Genomic DNA, 15,979 nt, shown 5'->3' with positions numbered 1-15,979 from the left:
GTTATGGATGAACAAACGCGTCTAAAGAAAATGTGTCAACTAATATTAATACAGGGGAAGTATATGTTTGAGTCAAATAGTATCATTCACGTTACTTGCTTGTGTTCATGTTCTTATTTAAAGTCATACATTAACAAATGCGCCTAAGGAAAATCCATTAAGAAAGTACTATACTACCTCCAAATTTTATTATTTGCAACTTTGAAATATTTTTTATCTCACAAATAATAAACCAAAGTTGCAAATAACAAAAATCGGAGGTAGTAAAAACAAAGGAAGTACGTATATGTTTGAATCAAGTAGAGTCATTCTCATTGCTTATACTTGTAAAAGATCCTAAACAAAGAGGGCAAAAGTGACAATAAATAAACAAACAAAAGAAAAAAGCAATACATGATCATCAAATGGTGACCCTGACCACCTAACCACACTATAAGAAAGAAGAGAAGCCGCAAAAAGTAGGGCTCCTATCATTAGTTTAAGAATGAGGCAGGGAGAGGCCGTGGGAGTTTCCCGAGGACCGTTTGCCACTCTCCCTTGATAATCCGCCACGGTTTACGGCGGTCGGTAATCTTAAGCCGATGATTTCTCTAAACCCAATCAAACGGTCCTCAATCATCATCATCATAATCATCAAATCATATTATATATATACTGTACTGTACTTCGTAATATTAATTATACTATCTCCGTTCCCTTCGAGGCTATGATGCTATCAAATCGATCAAATTAGTCATTTTCAGTTTGGTTTTTTGGAGGTGTTTATCGTCAAGGTTTTGATGAGGTTGATTTTCCATTTGGCTTGGCAGCTACCTGTTATGGGTTTGATTTGCCGCCATGGGAGTTGACCTTTTATCTAACCTTGATGGATTAATTACTTCCACCAGATTGTTTTTGGTGAAATGGCAGATCTGAGCCTCCTCCCCCAACAAATTTTTATTGTTTTCTAATTTTTTTAAAAATGGTTTGAAATTATGACATGAAATTTTTGGACTTTCGAATCCCAAAATATGTGTAAGAAAGTTTTCTTGATTTTTTTTTTTTTTTTTTTCTTTCTCTTTTGTGGAAAAACAAAAATTGAACTGTGCTGGTTTTATAAAACCAGGTCAAATAAGATCATAAGTTTTTTGGGTGTTGCTAATTTATTTATGGCTGGTAAGATTAGCGTGGGAAAACAATGGATAATTGGTAAGATTAATGTTTAAGCTTTTGAAATGCAAGCTTAATCAGAGGTGAATTACTAATTTCTGATGACAAATTTGGACTAAACTACAACTTACTGAATATTATGAATAGCAATAGCTTGATTTTCTATTCAAGGCTTGACAAATTACTCTGTTGCTGTGACAAGTTCACAGCACATCATACAAAAACTTCACAACAATGCAAAGCCCTGAAAATGATAGTGCAAATTGGACTCAGAATTGCCGTTACAGAAGGAAATATGATTCCTGTTTTTGACAAATGCTGTTCGTTTATTCATAAACCTGAATCGATTATCTGAGTTACAAATGTGCCTCAGTTTGATAATAGATAACACAAGTAATTCTAAATCACACAGCTTAGACACCTAATGGCTTAATGGAGCTTCCAATTACACCTTCAAATCTTCAACGCTCGGCTCCAATGGCTCAAAAAGGGTCTCCACTTCTTGTGCATTAACTTCCTCAACACTAGGTGGCTTCCACTTTGGGTTCTGCAAGTAATAAGTATATCATCATGTTAAAGACAGAACTATCTATCCTCAGTGACTGGTGTCTGGTGGTGCAGCACTAGCGAACTTGCAGAATGTGTAACAAACAACATGATTAGAATGAATAAAAGGACAGACCTGATCCTTGTCGACCAAGACAGCACGGACACCTTCAGTGAAGTCTTCTCTCAGAGAAGATCTTAGAGCGATTCTATACTCCAGCTTCATCACTCCACTCAACTACATATCAAGCAGCAAAGGGGAGAGCAGAAATGAGATTTGCGCTGAGTATGCAAGTCAAATTTGAATGAGAAGCTTCTTACTCACTTTTGACAAATTAGCATCATTACTTCTGAGGCCTGATGCGACTTTAGCAAAGTATTTTTGCGTTAAGCTGAGGGAGAATGGAGCTCCTTTGCCAAGCCCTTCCAACGCCTCCTTGGCCCATCCAGCCACTACTCATCAAACTCAATTATTCAAAACAGGAAACATATGACCCAAATATTACAGGAGGGTGAACAAACATAACAAACATATGTACACGATGAATGTTGACCTCCATGTATCACAAAAGAAAATGCTGCATAAAAAACAAGTAGCTTACCTATGCTATCAGAGCTCTGCTGATGCTTTTTTAACTCCTCAATTATCTCACTGATTGACTTGTTTGCATCAAAGGTAGAAGTGATATGGGGCAAGAGTACCTTCAGCTGTGGCTCAGACTCCGGCTGGGAGCTGTATTTTGACACTAGTGTCGCTATGTCCTGGTCAGGATCCTCCGAACTGTACAATTTTTTGTGAAAACAAAATTCATAAATGAGTAAAGAGTAGGACTAACAAATGTACTTCAGAAAAATGTTAGATAAAGTTTCAGAATTGAGCTCAACAAAGAAGCCAAAAGATATTGAAGGGTCTAAAGACACCAGTGAGGAGTTACATAAATAAAAAAAGAGGCTTCAACAAGTTCAGTTAGTCAAGTGGTCAGAACTTGTAATCATGCATGCATAGTATATGCAGCAACTCATGAAAGTAGATTGTAAATAATTTCAACTCTTATGACTCGCCAGACAAACAAACAAATAAAGCTCCAAAAAAAAGTGAACAAATATAAAGGCAGTCTCTACATACAATGTAGATGCCAACAATGATTCCTTCAAGGAGCCAAGGTTTCCAGAAGGCACATAGTGCGTCCCCAGGCCAATGTATAAAGCATCAGCTGGATTAGATATTCTTTTACCAGTCATCCCAAGATAAGCACCTGCAGAAATAAAATTAAGATTGAAATTAATCAAGCAACAGTGGAATAAAAGAAGCAGATGTAATAGAAGAGACATAGACATCTAGCGAAGTAGAGATTGTTGTGCTTCTTGATTGAATAAACAGCACTTGTTACAAAAAAAATACATTGCGTATAGTAGTGTCATTGTGTAGCACAAGTGCCAAAAGGCAATATATAAATTCATACTGATAGCCCTACAAAAATATCTATTGTAACACTGTCCTCGAAAGCTATCTCCAAACCCCCAGTTGCATCTTCATGTACGAACTATGGAAGTTTGTGGCACTAATATATTATGCTGCCCTATTGCCCCTATAGATCCACTTCAACCAATTATGTTAACCTGTTAATCGTATATTTTTGCATCACTTTTTCATTGTCCTTGTGGTCTTTCTTGTATATTTTGGCAGTCAAGGAAGTATACAAACGATGATCTAAGGGTTTTGATGTAAAGCCATACAATGATCAGGTTCAAGTAACGAGGTACCAGCAAAAATCATCACCAAAGTAAAATAGTATTTACCCAGCACAACATAAATGCAGTTGAATTAAGTGATTTGTCTAGTTTTATTGAAGACTGGGGATTTAGCAAAAAAAAAAAAATTACACAAAGAGAGAAGGGAAATAGATGTAATCAAGAGCTTCCATTGGGTTTTAGCATATTCTCACATACTAGCAGCTAATGCTTCCTCAAAACTAGCCACTGATAAAAAATTTGAGTAAAAAATCTCAAGATATCACCTGCTGTAAACAAAGCCAGCATTTACACCAATGCTCCTTGTTTTTTCTTCCTAAGATGAACCTTTGAAGACTTTGTTAACAGCATGCCAATAAGAGGGCCTCTAACAAAAGTTAAGACCCAAAAGCTCATAAATTGTGCATAAGTTTCATTGGGCCATGCTAAGAAACACTAGATGCAACCTTTTCTCATTATCTTTATCTTTCTAATTACTTGACCCAAGGTGATAGTGAAATACCGAGTAGTAAACAAACATACCTACTGATCCTTCTCCGGGACTTTTTGCAGCTATGTATGAGAACCCCACATCAGGAAACAAACCAATGCCATTTTCTGGCATAGCAAGAAGAGTTTTCTGCAACAGCAGTGCAGAAAAATGTTAAATATATGTAGCACTGCATTAATTTCTAGAGATTTGGTAGATAAAAGCCAATAAGATATAACAGTACCTCTGTCACAATGCGGTAACGACCATGGCCAGATAACCCAATACCAAAACCCATAGTTATGCCATCCATTAAACTGATGTAAGGTTTTTTGTACTCAGATATCTTGCATATCAAAGTATACTCCGCAGTGAATATCTGCCAAAACATACAAAAAAATAAGCAAAAGACAACTAAGTAGCTCACCAAAAAAAAGCACGAGGAAAGCCAGAATCAACAGCATTACAGCGTAATCTATGTTCAGAATTCAAGTGCATGATGTATATATCATATATTCACACACACAGACACTTGAAATATGATAGAATTGGAGATTGGAGAAAATGACATAGCAGTTCAAGTATACAAGAATAATGACATCCCCTCGGAAAAGTAGTACCCACCACCAGGTCAATTAGGAAAGTCCAGATAATGTAGCTCCAAACAATGTAATTTCACTTGCAACACATCTGATTACAGACACACACACACACACGCGCGCGCACATTATCCATTGCATGTTGTTCTTAATGCTTATTTCAATAAATTCATTTACATCAGGATGCTGAATATCTGGCAAATATCTTTGGTTACATTCTTACATACATACAGTGAGAGAGAATCAATTTCAATGTTACTATTCAAAAAATTGAGGCCTACTATCTAGCCTCGACAATATCATACATCATAAAACAAGTTAATACAAATAGGAAACACACAAGACCTCAATCACATCTGCTAATTTGTTTTTTGTAATGATCTGCTTCACATCACCACCTGCAGATCAACTGGTATTTCAGGTTATAAATCCAGAGGAAACATCAGTTTTAATTCAGTATAAACAATTTCTTAAACATAAAACCAGAGAAAACATATAGAAGCATCGAAACCATCAGCAGCATTTCAATCATCATCGTCCCCAAAATAGGACCCTGATGTTGCAGAAAAATTAATTTCAGAGAAATAAGAAACCTTCTGGACAAGAGGTGTGCTTTTATCCTTCTGAATTTCAGCAACAACACCTTTAATATCCATTCCTGCATTTCGAACGAATAGGTCACCTCAAAACCTTACCAATTGCTCTGAAACTTGGTGATGTAACCATAGAGCAACTATCAAAGGTTAGAAAATTGAGCTCATAAAAGCAGATGCTAAAATAAAGAAAGGGAGGGGGTGAATGATTGAAGAAGTTATAATGAGTTCACATCAATTACCAGCACAAAATGCTCGAGGTGAACTACCCTCAATTAGAACACATTTCACTCTTGGATCTTCTTCCCATTGATCAAGAAAGCTTTTGTACTTAATGTCCATATCTGCAGCAAAAGGTATCCTCCATTATAGTACAAAGCACAGGAATACTATATTAAACCAATTCAGTGCAGCTTAAAACTTGTGTAGCTCATACATAGGCCAATAAAATAATACATAATAGATCATTTTGGCAAAAATGTTATAAATCTTATAATACAGATAAATAACACAAGATATGAGTAACCATGGTTATTAGTTTTGCACTTATGCTTTTTTTTTTTTTTTTTTTTTTTTTTTACACAACTTCATGAGCAGCATGGAATTCAGAATGTGATGAGTAAGGAAACATCAATAAAATTCGATTTCCATAAAGAATAGTAACAATTGATTGCAGCCTTCAAGTTCTACTTCAATGTATTGCAATGTTTTAGCCTTCATTTTGTGCCTAATTTCCAATTATGTCCAAATGTTGAGTGTAACATTAAAATTAAAAAATTAAAAAAAATCACAGCAAGTTAGTTACATAAGCCCTTAGAAGTTCAGAGATTTCTACGATAAGAATGGTGAAATCAATGCCAAAGCTTACTGTTATGAATCCTGATATAATAATAAGTGCATGTCCAAATGGTGATGCCGCTGCTGCACATGTGCATGTCCCAGGCAAGGGGCATGGGTACAAGACATGTGCACAAGGACAAGGCATTAAAACATCCTATTCTTAAAGAAAAAAAAAGAAAAAGAAAAAAAAAACTAATTTTGGCAATTACGGGTAGCGTCTTGGCTTGCCTTAGCGCAATGCAAGGCCTAGGAAGACAAGACATCTTAAGGCCAAGCCAAGGATCTCAAGACATCTTAAGATATGAAGACAAGGCACCAAGTAGGCATCATAAGGCATGAACGAGATGGTTCCGGGCACCTAGTGCACCCCTCCGACCCTTTGGGAACCCTATGAAGCACCTTGATGCACAATTTTACAATGTTCTGTGAAAGCCAAATTTGAAGGTTATAATCCATGAAATCGTGCCAATTTCAAAGGTTTTTGGACCCAATATAAAAAACACTTAAGATTTTAGGGGATGCACCCCGGTATCATATAATGTTGTTTGAAACATATAAGACTCCTAATCGGTCAAAGTCTCATGGCCTTGAATTAATGAAGGGATGCATAAGTAGTAAACGGCTAAATTGACAGTTCAAAGGATAAGTGGATGGTTCCACCACCTGAATGGCCTCCTGGGGTGTCACCCAAACCCGTTTTCTTTCCAAGCTTGGAAAAATCGAAAATTGTCCAAAATTAAAGGCTATAGTTCACGCTTTGGGTAAATTTTAGGAAAATTTTCCAAAGTTGAAATGAATGCATGGGGTGTCTCTCGAGGTCATATAAGTCGGTTTGAAACTATAAGTGGCCTATCAACAACTCTATAAAGTCTCGAGAATGAGTTTGGTTTATTTTTGGAATTATATTGCAAAAGTAATCAAGAGCTGTAAGAGACGGTTGTTTGTTTGAGTAAACATCTTGGCATCTCTGGGTCCTATTGAGGTGTTCTAGGAGTCTTGGGTTATCATTTATCAATTGGCAAACTCATTACTTATCTAATATTTTCAGGTTGACCAACAAGAGGACCTAGAGCAGTAGATAAACCAGACAATTCACAAATCACAATATCAACACCATAAATATTTCGCTGTCAAATATGGAATCATTACATCATCACATCGAAAATTGACAAAATCTTATTCCAGAGTACAGCTGAAAGAAATAATTCTCATCCAACAACCGTCCATCCATCAAAACTAAACCAACCATTTCATTTCAATATATCTTCACACTTCCATCCTATAATAACAATCTTTTCAACACATTACCTTAATCTCTCACAATTTAGTCATCATCAGTTCATCACTTTAAAATACATCAATTCACATTTCTAACTAATAATTCTATCTCTCCAGCTCATATACCCTAAAAATTCAACTCCAAGTCTAAAATGGATAACTTAAGAGTAAATAAAAAAAAATGAAAATCAATAAATTTATTACACGGTAATTAATTTCAATAATTCAACTCAACTACCTTGATTCGAATAAATCAAATGTTGATTAATAATTGATTCAATCTTTCCAACTGTTATACACTAAAATTTCAATTCCAACTATAATTTAGATAATTACGATTAAATTCGAGCAAGTTCAATTAAAAAAAAATCAACAGAAAAGCATATAATTAATAATTGCAATTAATCAACTACTTTGATTCGAATATATCAAATGTGAATTAACATAGTAATAATTACAAAATTAAGGAGTAAAAAAGGGGAAAATGACCTAAATTCATGGCGTTGAGAGCTTTAGGACGATCAAGAGTGATGATGGCGACGCCATTGGGATGAACGTTGCCCTTGACGAATTCATCAGCAGCAGAAGCGGAAGCCATGATCGAGAAGCTTCGAGGAGAAAGAGTTGCAAATGGAAGATAATTTGCGGAGAAAAGGGAAGAAGATGATGATCGATTAAGGAAGAATCGAGAAAGATCTAAAATTTTCAGCATTTGACGATTTTCAATTTGTATTGTAGAACAAAGATAAAAACGAGTGGAGTGAGTGTGGCTGTGTGTGGATGTCGATTATTTGTGTGTTTGTGAGTGTGACTTGAGGTCCCAATTCCGACAGCCCAATTTTCACTATTTACAGCGGTGTAAGAGTGTTCGGTTAAAAGGGATGGCAATTGGGCGGTGTGGGTGCGGGCATGCCCAAATTTTTTTACATCCGTTACCTACCTGCGGTGGATAAAATTTCAACAACCACACCCGCTTAAGTGGGTAGAAACTTAGATCCGCGCGATCATAGCCAATCCACCACCTATGTGATCAATGTGGAATCCACTACCCGCTTTTACCCTTTTTACCTGCTAGCCTAACAACATTTGTTAATAATTTCCTATAAAATATGTAATTTTGCCATCTCTAAATTGTCGAAATTTTATACTAGCATATTATACAAGGTAATAGGTAATTTGTGATAAAATAAAATAAAAAAGTAGTAATAAATTGGTGGGTAATTGGACGAGTAGGTGGGTATTTAGTCTGGTATGACATCAAATCCAACACCTACCCACAATCATGGTAGTCGGTGGGTATGACTGTTATGTCCACACCAGCCTACTTACCCGCCAAAGTTGGACCCATACCCGCTCCAGTTGGACGGGTGAGATGCGAGACTCGCATTTTCACCTACCATCCCTATTCGATATGAGAGATAAGAATATGGATAGGAAACTAATAAGTGTGCTAATGATTAGGGGTAGCGTAGCAGGGTACTCTGTTAAAATATCAGGACCCGGAACCGAAACTTGTTGCAACAGGTTTCTAAAAATAGGAACCGGAACCGGAACCTGTTTCAACAGGTTCCTAAGAATTGGGAACTGGAACCGGAACCTGCAGGTTCCGGTTCCTAAACAGGGTACCCTGTCTGTCAAAGTAAGCTTAATAGTTACTTGATAAATTGTGACAATTTTTTTTTTTTTTAAAAATAGATGATCACAATAAAAGCTTACGACTTAGTATAGTACTTCAAATATAACAAACCAACACTAATTGTCTAGAATATTTAATACCATATAGGTTCCGGTTTCATGTACCCTATAGGGAACCTGTACTAACAGGGTACCCTACAGGTTCTAGGTCCAAAATTTTATTACCCGGAACCGGAACCTGTTGCAACAGGTTCCTAATTTTATTACCCGGAACCGGAACCTGATCAACAGCTTCCGGGTTTAGAACCTGCGGTTCCGAACAGGTTCCGGTTCCATATCAGGGTACCCTGAATTTTTGCTCACCCCTACTAATGATACAAATGATATTGTATTAAATTAGTATAAGCCGTGAATTAAATTGGATAAGTAGGAAAAAAAACTTACCTACGCTTATTAGCGTTTTTCTTTTCACTTCATTTCCTATTTAGCAAGCATTAAATTGTCTTGCCTCTCAATTTTATCTCCAATCCTTACGCCATGTTCACTTCACCTTGTATTTGCTGAACTGAAATTATTTTTATTGATTCTCTATTATATTTCTTATTTACAATTACTTATTTTACTAAAGTGGACTTACATTGCCACTCTTGTTATAGAAATAGAATGATTAGGTCATTTTTAATTCCCGCTCCTCCTACATGAGATAACTTATACTACTATATCTATAACCCTTAATAAAAGTGGGAAGTTAGTAACAGTGTTTTTTGGGGTTATTACAGTTACACCCCCGAATTCAATGGATTGCCGAAATTACCCTTTGCTCCCTTTTGATGCTTCATGCTTGACAGCTTGAGTGATTTATCACCGACTTCCCTTAGCTCTCTTTCTTCTCATCTCAGAAAGAAGCTCAGACTTTTTATGGAAACAAGAAGAGAGAAAGCTAGAGAGAGAAAATATGTTTCCTTCAACAACAATGGCGATGAGCTCAAAATTACCATTGGAGCAGTTTCTGAGGTTAGTTTTTTTCTTTGAATTAGTTGATCAATTACCACTCCTCTCTTGTGAATTCGATTCCTCCAGTTTCGGCCCGTCGTCTCCGAGGTTCCCGTTCAGTCTGAGGTAAATGAAATTGCAGAGGTAGCTACAACAATTTCTGCTAAAATTCAGAGGTCAGAGGATACGATTTATGGTGATTATGAAGCACCACAACTAATAATCAGCAAATCTAGAAATCCTTAATTCCGAAAAAAAAGCATGTTTTGTGCTTAGAAATTGAAGCAAATTTCAGCGATTAATCATCATTGTACTCGAATTGATAAAATAACATCAATAATCAGATAAATATCAACAAGATTACTATCATCAAGTTCAGAACGAATCAAGATTAGGTATGATAACATAAGTAAAAACCCTAAATTATGAAGAACGCATGAAAATTGAAGATATATACCTGATTAAGTTTGAATTGAAGATTAAGCTCGCAATCTGACTCAAATTAGTAATTCAATCATCCAACTTTTTGCTTCTTCCTTAAACCTCCATTGCCATTTCTCCATAGATGAAATCAACAAAAAATGAAGAAATGAAACACTAATCTGAATAGAAATTAAAACAAACCCTAGAAATGATCGATTGTTCGAGATTGATTTGCTTTTCTGGGGGGATTGTTTGATTTGGGTCGACGAAGTAAGTAATAAAGGAGAGAGAAAGGAAAAAAATTGGGAGAAGGAAGTCTAACTATCAGAAGAATGGGGAGATATTCAGCTTCGACCTTTTCGTGATATGCCTACCACCACCGATTTCCCCTCCGTCACAGCTTTTCGGTAACAAAAAAAAATGATTATTGTTGTTGTTCATTTGATGGTTAATTACCCAACATTTGATTTTATTTTTGTTGATTGTGAAATGGGGTAATGTGAATTTTTGTGGGTTTTTGAAAATTTGAGGTTTTTGTGGTTTAATTTAATTTTTCTATATATCCTCTCTTTAATTTAATTTTGTAATTGAATTGAGGAAATTTTAATCGGAAATAATCTGAGTAATCCATGAATGAAGGAGTGTTGATGAAATTCTAAGAATTTTCGCCCTTTTGATTCAGGTTTTCTTTTTTTGTCGAACAAGAAAAAGAGGAGACATATTGCGATGAACGGCGGCAGGGGTACTGGTGATGGCGAAGTTTCCGGCATCAGACTGCCGCTATCTCAGGACTGCAACCACTTAAAATATAGACGAAACTCATAAACTTGTAATGTATTTTCTTTCCCTTTCAATTTGTTGTGGTTGAATAGAATGATAGAAAAATTGCTCATTTCTGAAATATTAGGCTTCAATTTTTATAAACAATACTTCTAAATAGCAACTTCTTAATTCAGGCATTCTTTTTTGTCATTGAACTATAAGTTTTGAGTTTTCTTTTCATTTTGGTTATAATATTCATGGGTGTAAAAATTTCTACTTTACTTGAGCTTTGTCATTCATTTGGGTATCCATGTCTGTGAAATGATCTGATACAACTCATAATTTTGTTCTTTCTATTCTCTTTAATTTATTATCTGCAATATGATCTTATACGATAGTAATTGTTAGTTCAATTATGATAGCATTTGTATAATTGATCATAATCTCATAAAACCCAAAAGGGATCCTATTTAATTGTTATTATATACTTGTGTATGTATTTCCTTAAAAAATTGTTAAATTCATGTATTTGTTGGGTTGGATTTAGAAAAGATTAAGACCAAAAAGGAAAATTATGATGGACTAAATTTAGAGATTGATTTTAGGCAATGTATTTGATAAGACCCTTATATAATCTATGTAAGCTTTGAGTAGAAGATGAAGAGTTCTAAATTTTGATTAAGAAATTGATGATTTACTAAAATTGAGTATTTTTTCATTATTAGCAGGAGTTGAAATCAATAAAATGTGTATAATGGAGATGTGATCGACAATTCAGAGTGTGAATCCTCCACTAGCACCTCCATTGCCCGGTGCACAACCTAAGAGGGTTTTGCTTAAGTCCAAGGGCATGTCATCTTATGAAGACCAAGGCTCTGTGAGCACTACAATAACGGATTTGTATGGCCGCCTTTTTAATGAAGATTATTGAGCTGATGTTGTCATTCATATAGATGATGGTGGCCGAATTTATGCCCATGCTAATATATTGGTAAGATCTTGCAGAACCCATTTGACTATTTGAATTTTTTTTTTGAATGAAATTAGACAATTCTTAATTCAGCTTGTCAACTTTGATCAGTAATATGCACATTATTTTTTACAGGCTGACTGCTGTGTTTCTGCTGTCATTCTGCAGCTATAACCCAGAAGATATGGAGGAATATATTCTGCACCTATTGTCTCATGTGTATGTTGTTCCTCATTTGAAAAGGGAGTGTGAGGTACAGCCGGAGAACGACTTGCTTAACATAAAGAACAGTGTCGACGTTCTCCAGCTTCCTCTTCTATGTTATGCCCCAAGGCTCAGCTCATTTGTCTCTGGAATGCGATGAAAAAGGCTCACCTAATCCTAGAAAGAGAGTTTCTAGCGACTGTGGCCGAAGCTGATAGAGTAAGTATACAATTATTCATTTTTAATCGTATATATATATATATGGTGCTCCATGTCTGTCTGTATTAATGTTTATTTGTGAGTACATTCTCATTTGCTCAATTTTGGACTAAAGCTCAACTTTTGACCTTTATAACTTTGTAAGTAGTTAATTTATATGAAGGGATCTAGAGAAAATGGGAGGAGTATAAAAGTATATTTTTTATATTTTACTGAACCATTTCTTCTAGGGTTCCTTAGATACTGTAAAATTTATTTGGGTGGGAATTTTTTGGCATCAAAGATTAGGTGCGACAGTGACACTAGGTTTATAACATTTTGATTTCAATTGGAGTCGGTGTATAAGTTGATTCAAGTGAAATTATGGTGGTTGTTGCTACTGTCAGGGCTGCTGGAGCAATTGCGGAGGTTTAATTTATTTCTGTGGATTATACAGGGCACTAAACATGTTTAAAGGAGTTTCTGATGGTAAAGGGATCAACAATTGGTACTTAAGAATTGGGTGGTAAGTGATCCCATCCATCTCTAATTTTGTTCTAATATTCAACCAATTGGTTTGGAATATTTGCTGTTAAATTTCCCCCTTAATTCATAGTGGTGGACATTGTTTTGTATCAGCCTAAGATTTATGTTCAGTTATCACTTTGCTAATTCAGGTGTAATAAGCATTGTTATTATTTCCTCTTTTTTTCTGTATGCCTACTTGATCCTTTTGGAGCTTTCAGTATGTGACTTTGTATGTGTTCGTGTGTTTTGTTTCTGGTTAGCAGAGCCTTCGAGTTCTCATTTTGCTTTTATTAAATTTTGGTATTGATGGAGTGAAATTGATATACGAACAAACAATGATTAAGTACTCAAACTATCAATTTTGCAGGTAAAGGGTAAAGAACTATTTTAAAGAGATCTGCCATCACTTGATGATTCCCGAGCTGAATAGCTTCTGCCAAGATGTTCAACTTGGAGGAGGTAAGTTGTTTCAGATGATTATAGCTTGTGGTGGTTTTAGAAAGGAGATTCTAGATCATTATCTCTCTCCTCCGTTCCCTTGATATCTGAATGTTGAATTTCCTTCCATCTTGTTTGGGTTTTCATTGTGGCATACTGGCATTTTAACAAGCAGTTGGTGTTCATGCTGGGGTTGTTAAGTAGATGTTGAAAAATTGCTTTGTGGTTAACAAATTTCGGCCTCACACATCTGGGATTTCACTAGGTTTCTGAATTGTGTACTTTGTTGTTTGATATGGGCTTTTCACGAATTGTTTTGAGTTAATGTAGGATTAATGGAAAAATGGTTAAGGATCTTATGTATGAACTTAAGCTGAAATTTGATCATTATCATTGAAGCCTATTGGAAATCTGGACTATGCAACTGCTAAGTGGTGTTTTGGACTTAGATTTCATGTTGGGAGTTCATATGGAGCTTTCGTGACTAGGTAGTGAATATGAGTGTTAGGAATTTAATCGGCTACTTGCACTGTGATTTCTTTGTGTGCAAAATGGCACACCCTTGCTACAATCTGCATAATTATTACAACCCCAAGATTATAAAATATACTTGTCCATTGCTATTGCCTATATTGATGAGTAAATCGTAGAAATTAAGGTTTAACAAAAAAATATATCTTCTAAACATTGTTGTTGTTCATTTGATGGTTAATTACCCAACATTTGATTTATTTGGTTGATTGTGAAATGAGGTAGATGGGAATTTTTGTGGGTATTAAAAAATTTGAGGTTTTTTTTGGTTTAGTTTAAGTTTGTAATTGAATTTTTCTGTGTTTGTTGAATTTTTTCTAAATAAATGAGGCATATGGTGAAGATTTCGTGCCTTTTGAGATAGAAATTGATTATAGTGAAGTAGGTTTGAGAAGTGAGTTTTGATTTTGAACGATTTTTTATTTTCTCCACTTTTAAGATCTTAGACTTCCACTAAACCATAATTAAATGTTTTAACACTCTACTTACATGTTCATATCTTGTAGGTAACACCTTTATCGAATTCTGAAATGGATTATCATTTGACCTTCACATCCTTGCAAAACAAACTCATTGTAAGTGCCCAAGTATGTTATGATAATATGTATCTTATAGGTGTTTAATTTCCATGTAGATAAATCTCTGAAATTTTAGTTAAGCATGTATAAAGGACCACATGTTACACAATTTGGTCCCTGGTATTTGGTATATTAATTTGATTGTTCTGTGTAAAGATAGAGTTACTACGGAGTATATCATACTTGAGCATCTTTATTCAGTCTCCGTTTGGTATTTTTTAAAGCTCACTTTCAAGATTAATTGGAACTTATATTGTACTTCACATGTTTTGGGTAATCATGCTGGTTTCCACAAGAAGGCTATGGAAAATTCAGGTATTGCATATACGACATTCTTAATATGAGAGTGACATAATCATAATAAATCATTAAAAAAAAATCATAATAAAGCAGGAATTAGCCTGAGCTTCACACTGGATGTATTTGTATTTGTTCACTCCACCTGTGTGAAAGTAAACACAACCCCAGCTTGATTTCTAAATTGTTTAGTAGTACTAATTTAGGCTTGGGTTTCATAGATTTGTTAGAAATTAGAGTAGATTGGTGCTTATTGATGGTCTTACTTTCTTTTAAATGTGTGGCTTCTCATATTTGTCTATTTTTTATACAGCTTGGTGGGTGGGTTGAACTCCATGTTCGTTTGAGCATACTCTTTCTTAACCACTAATTTCAAAAGTGCCCACAATAATTTGGGGTGGATGTATCTCATGGATCACCAGAGCATTCTGATGTGCCATCAATTGCTGCTGTAATCCCCCTTCCTCGTCATTTCCAAAAAATTGAAAAGGAAAATTTTCTATTACCATTAGTTGATGTTGTTTGTTCTTATGCTTTTTAGGTTAACTCCAGGGAATGGTCGTTGATTTCACAATATAGGGCATCTAAGGACTTAGTCTTTTAAGGTCGAAATGATTGACAATTTTGTGTCTAAGGTGAAAGCATCATGAGATATGTTTGCCGAAGATGTTACTCGTGTAAATGTTGTCTTAAGCTTAAGCAATTCTAAAATGGGTCATTATAGGCTCTGTTTGATTTATATGTCAGTTGAACATATTATCATATTTTGGTATGCGTTGTTGCTTGATTATTAGTTAAGCTCTCTGTTTTTTTTTTTTTCCAAAACCATTTAGGGTTGCCCATGACTATCATCCTTCGATAATTTTCAACTTAAATATATTCCAAACTTTTGGCATGCATCTTTGATGAGAAGTGGAACCCAAAGTTTGTGGTGATTGTGGCTCAGAAGAATCACCAAACCAAGTTTTCCGGCCTAATGCTCTTAAGAAATTTAAAGATGCTACATGTTTGGTTTTGTTGGTTCTATTCCAATACTTTAATAAAAAATAATTGGTTGTTGGCTTTGTAGGTTATTTCGATACGGCTTCTAAATTATTACTCAATAAATGTAATTTTAATTTACTTTACATCATACATGTACAATTGTACCCAATACATATATATTCAAAATAAAATAAAGTTATGAATAAAGAAAA

The 15,979-nt window shown here is 35.1% G+C and overlaps 1 protein-coding gene and 1 long non-coding RNA gene across 10 annotated transcripts; one reads left to right on the top strand and one right to left on the bottom strand.

Moving 5' to 3' along the window:
* Positions 1 to 1,286: 1,286 nt before the first annotated feature.
* Positions 1,287 to 7,981, bottom strand: LOC145610068 (3-hydroxyisobutyryl-CoA hydrolase-like protein 3, mitochondrial). Of its 2 annotated transcripts, none has more exons than XM_081665325.1 (10): positions 7,716 to 7,981; positions 5,351 to 5,452; positions 4,861 to 4,913; positions 4,161 to 4,295; positions 3,970 to 4,066; positions 2,822 to 2,951; positions 2,298 to 2,476; positions 2,021 to 2,148; positions 1,832 to 1,933; positions 1,287 to 1,696 (listed from the first exon to the last, which is right to left on the bottom strand). In XM_081665325.1, the coding sequence occupies exons 1-10, from the start codon at positions 7,936 to 7,938 to the stop codon at positions 1,595 to 1,597; spliced, it is 1,251 nt and encodes a 416-aa protein (XP_081521451.1). In that variant the 5' UTR covers positions 7,939 to 7,981; the 3' UTR covers positions 1,287 to 1,594. The 2 variants fall into 2 exon arrangements, with proteins under 2 accessions (XP_081521451.1, XP_081521450.1); XM_081665324.1 differs by lacking the exon at positions 4,861 to 4,913 and adding an exon at positions 5,109 to 5,173 and having other exon boundaries at positions 7,716 to 7,980.
* A 1,748-nt stretch (positions 7,982 to 9,729) lies between these two features.
* Positions 9,730 to 15,581, top strand: LOC145611350 (uncharacterized). 8 transcript variants are annotated; one of them, XR_014106366.1, is made up of 10 exons: positions 9,730 to 10,684; positions 10,960 to 11,106; positions 11,768 to 12,030; positions 12,178 to 12,432; positions 12,869 to 12,937; positions 13,307 to 13,398; positions 14,415 to 14,483; positions 14,786 to 14,801; positions 15,097 to 15,234; positions 15,325 to 15,581. It is a non-coding gene; the product is annotated as an uncharacterized LOC145611350 (long non-coding RNA). The 8 variants fall into 8 exon arrangements; XR_014106361.1 differs by lacking the exon at positions 14,786 to 14,801 and having other exon boundaries at positions 9,730 to 9,875; XR_014106365.1 differs by lacking the exon at positions 14,786 to 14,801 and having other exon boundaries at positions 9,730 to 10,030.
* Positions 15,582 to 15,979: the final 398 nt, after the last annotated feature.

The sequence above is a fragment of the Chenopodium album genome, chromosome 24 (genome assembly GCF_948465745.1).
Source record: "Chenopodium album chromosome 24, dcCheAlbu1.1, whole genome shotgun sequence".
NCBI classification, from domain to species: Eukaryota; Viridiplantae; Streptophyta; class Magnoliopsida; order Caryophyllales; family Amaranthaceae; genus Chenopodium; species Chenopodium album.
The sequence above is the reverse complement of the archived record's forward strand: the minus strand, read 5'-3'. Positions and strand labels throughout refer to the sequence as shown.

What these genes read in the sequence shown, in the direction of transcription:
- LOC145610068 (XM_081665324.1), bottom strand. Translation starts at nt 7,938, where the DNA reads ATGCTGAAAATTTTAGATCTTTCTCGATTCTTCCTTAATCGATCATCA. An exon ending in TCATTGTTGGCATCTACATT is followed by an intron (nt 2,477 to 2,821) that starts GTATGTAGAGAC and finishes AAAATTGTACAG; the next exon opens with TTCGGAGGATCCTGACCAGG. An exon ending in GCAGAGCTCTGATAGCATAG is followed by an intron (nt 2,149 to 2,297) that starts GTAAGCTACTTG and finishes TTTGATGAGTAG; the next exon opens with TGGCTGGATGGGCCAAGGAG.